Source organism: Pinus tabuliformis, chromosome 4_2 (assembly GCF_031772625.1).
Source record: "Pinus tabuliformis cultivar Carrire ecotype Pingquan chromosome 4_2, CPIR1, whole genome shotgun sequence".
In the NCBI taxonomy this organism is placed as follows: Eukaryota; Viridiplantae; Streptophyta; class Pinopsida; order Pinales; family Pinaceae; genus Pinus; species Pinus tabuliformis.
Window position 1 is genome coordinate 655,281,294 of NC_142304.1, and position 3,250 is coordinate 655,284,543.

The window sequence follows — 3,250 nt, forward strand, 5'->3', positions numbered from 1 at the left end:
CTAACAGTAATTTTGTTAATAGCCCTGGAATCTGTACACATTCTCCACTCTCCTCCTTTCTTTGGAGCCAGAACAGTGGGTACTGCACATGGGCTCATGCTCTCCCGAATCAAACCTTTGTCCAACAACTCCTGGACCTGTTTCCTAATTTCTTCATGATCTTTAGGACTCATGCGGTAAGCTGCTTTGTTTGGAAGGCTTGCTCCTGGTATAAAGTCAATGCAGTGACTAATACCTCTCCTTGGTGGCAATTCATTTGGAAGATCATCTACCACAATGTCTCCAAAATCCTGCAGTAATTTCTGAACTTCTTCAGGCAAATCCGAAACCTGTGTATGAAGTACCACTGCCTTTGGTCTCCTTATGACAGCAAAATTTATCTCGCTGTCCTCAATCTGTCTTATAAACTCTTTTCCGCCTAATAGTAGTGCTTTCACTTCACTAGCTTCTGCTGTGTTTTCCTCCTTGATGGGTACAAGCGTATGCTTGATCCCATCTTTCACAAACTTATAGCAGTTGGTTTTCCCATCATGAACTGCACTTCTATCAAACTGCCAAGGTCATCCCAACAGTAGGTGACAGACATCCATTGGCATGACATCACAAAGGATTTTATCCTTGTACTTACCAATCTGAAACTCCACCTCACATTGTTCGTCAACTAACAGTTGATGCCCTTTTTGCAGCCATGACACTTTGTAGGGAGTGGGATGTTTTAACTTCTTTAATCCCAGTTTTTCTACCATCTCCACAGCCACAAGATTGTCAGTACTCCCACTATCAATGATCAGTTTGCAGCACTTGCCTCGCGACTTGCAGACAGTGCGAAACAACGCTTTTCGTTGATCTGGTTCTGCAACCTCCTTTGCTGGTTTCAACAGCACTTTATTCAACACCAAAGCTTCACCTGTCTCAGGTGCATTTTCCGCTTCTTGAGGTGTTGCCTCAGCATCCTCTGGCTGAGCAACATAAGCTCCTCTCCCACCTGCTGGTTCACCTTCAGGACATTCATACGACTTGTGTCCCCATTTGTGACAGCGATAGCACTGGACAGCTCCCCTGCCCCGACCATATCCTCGCCCCCACTGAGGTGGTCATCCTCCTCTAGTGCTATTGTCTTTTTCTGCTGCTCCAGCAGATTTAGAGCTGCTGCTTTCTTCACCTGAACCTGCACCTCGGCCTCTTCCAAACATCTTACCTTTCCCCCTGCCAATTCCACCTCCTCTTCTGGAATTTTGCTTCCGGTTAATTTTCTCCTCTGCCTTCAACGCAAACTGATAGGCTTCATCCAATGTCCGGGGTGAAAGGATACCAATTTCATCCAAGATTTCCCCCCTTAAGCCATTCACAAATCTGGCTATTTTCTCCGGGGTGTCTTCTACATATCCTGCCCGTAAATTTAACTTGTAGAACTCCTCTGTAAATTCTCTTACAGTCATTCCCCTCTGCTTCAGGTTCTGTACCTACCTGTACAGCATAATCTGGTAATCCTTCGGCAGGAATTTCTCTTTCAGCTTGGCCTCCATCCTAGACCATTTCTTTATAGGTTGTTTGTTAAGCCTCCTCCGCTCCGCCTGAATGCTGTCCCACCACAAGGACGCATGTCCCTTTAGTTTGGTGGCGGCGAACTTCACCTGTTTATCCTCACTGGTTTCCTCGAATTCGAAATATTTGTTGACTTCACTCAGCCAATCCAACAACACGTCTGCGGACAGACTTCCGTCATAAGTAGGTAACTCATGCCTTGGCTTATGACTGGACAGCAAAACTGACTTCAACAATTTGAGTTCCGGTGTTACCCCTTCGAACTCATCCTCCGGTTCAACTTCTTCTTCATCACTGTCATCTGCTGGGTTTCTTCTTCCCCCAGCCTCCACCACTGCCAATCTTTCACGCAAAACTCGAATCTCCTCTCGAAGTCCATCATCTACTACCCTACGGACTACTCTTCCTCTTCCTCTTCCTCTTCCTCTTCCTCTTCCTTCACCTTCACCTTCTACCTGTTCCATTGGTTCTAACTCAAGAAACTAGCTCTGATACCACTTTTGATGGCCCAGCCCTTCGGTGACGTGGACACACAGTCACGTGGTCTCACCTCAGGCCCCGGTGGTCACTTTGTGTGCGGACAAAACTCCCGCGGTTTTACCTGGCCCCCAATCCGAGGCTCATTAAATCACGCATCTGCCGGTTGAAAGGTTTAGCCACCGGCTTGTTCCGTTACCTCCCGCCTATGTTAAACCCTAAGGACTTACCTTTGGCTCATTTTCACTTATCACTCTGCCGCTGCTCTCTCTGCGTTCCTGTGGCGATGCTCCCGGTTTCGAACCCTGGTCACTGTTCTGTCCAACAGACGAACCCTGTACTCGGTCAATGGTTACAATGGTTACAGTTTCTGTTGAGGAGCTATTCCTCTGTCTTCGATGCTGTCTATCGAGGTGCGTGGACCTGTATGGCTCAGTGGTTCTGTTCTGAGGTTATGGTAAGCTGCTTTATATTTTCGTGGGTTCACTGTAAGAGTCTTTGCATTCTCTGTTACTGAGCTATAATTTTTGTACAGGTAACTGCGACCTTGAAGCTGCCGCTCTTCCAATCTCTTTCCGCCCTCGAAGGTAAGCTAGCGTGCTATGATTCACCCTGCACGGTTATCTTTTATCGACACTTACAGGTTCTGTGCCTTTTTCAGTTTGTGGAATGGGGTTCTGTCTCAACAGCTCTCCGTCGACCTGTGGGTGAGTTTACATCTCCTTCATGCTCGCATTTGTTTGCTCCTTCGTTCTCTTATACTGATGATGATTCTAACCTCTCGCTGTTTCTATGTGCAGGCTTGAACAGAAGGCTCGCTCACGAGGGTTTCGAGTTGCGCAATCTTCGAATCCTTTCAACCCTGGTACCCTTTGCAAATGGGTAGGGTTTACTCCTACTCCAGTATGTCTGTAGATTGTTCAATATGGCTGTAGATGTAGATATCAGCTTGTTTAGGTTGTCTAGGGTTCGGCCGTGCCCTTTGCTGGCGTTTGCAGTCTCTGTGCTTTGTTCTTTTGCATCAAACTACAATCTTATTGTAACAAGGGTTTGGTAATTTGTGCTTTACGGCGATGCCGGGGTTTATCACATGATACTGTAAGGTTTATCGATCTTTCTGTGTGCAATGACTATGAAATACTTTAATTAAGTTAATGGAAACAGAGTGGTTTGGTTTGATACCTCTTTCTTGTAAGCTTGTATATTGATTTTATGTGGCCGCGTTACT

At 46.3% G+C, this 3,250-nt stretch overlaps 1 protein-coding gene across 2 annotated transcripts; it reads left to right on the forward strand.

Annotated features, from left to right (window-relative positions):
• The first annotated feature begins 2,278 nt into the window (after nt 1-2,278).
• LOC149171089 (uncharacterized) lies at nt 2,279-3,027 on the forward strand. 2 transcript variants are annotated; one of them, XM_089427434.1, is made up of 4 exons: nt 2,279-2,479; nt 2,558-2,609; nt 2,684-2,729; nt 2,823-3,027. In XM_089427434.1, exons 1-4 carry the CDS (start codon nt 2,309-2,311, stop codon nt 2,935-2,937), a joined length of 384 nt encoding a protein of 127 aa, XP_089283560.1. In that variant the 5' UTR covers nt 2,279-2,308; the 3' UTR covers nt 2,938-3,027. The 2 variants fall into 2 exon arrangements, with proteins under 2 accessions (XP_089283560.1, XP_089283559.1); XM_089427433.1 differs by having other exon boundaries at nt 2,558-2,729.
• Nucleotides 3,028-3,250: the final 223 nt, after the last annotated feature.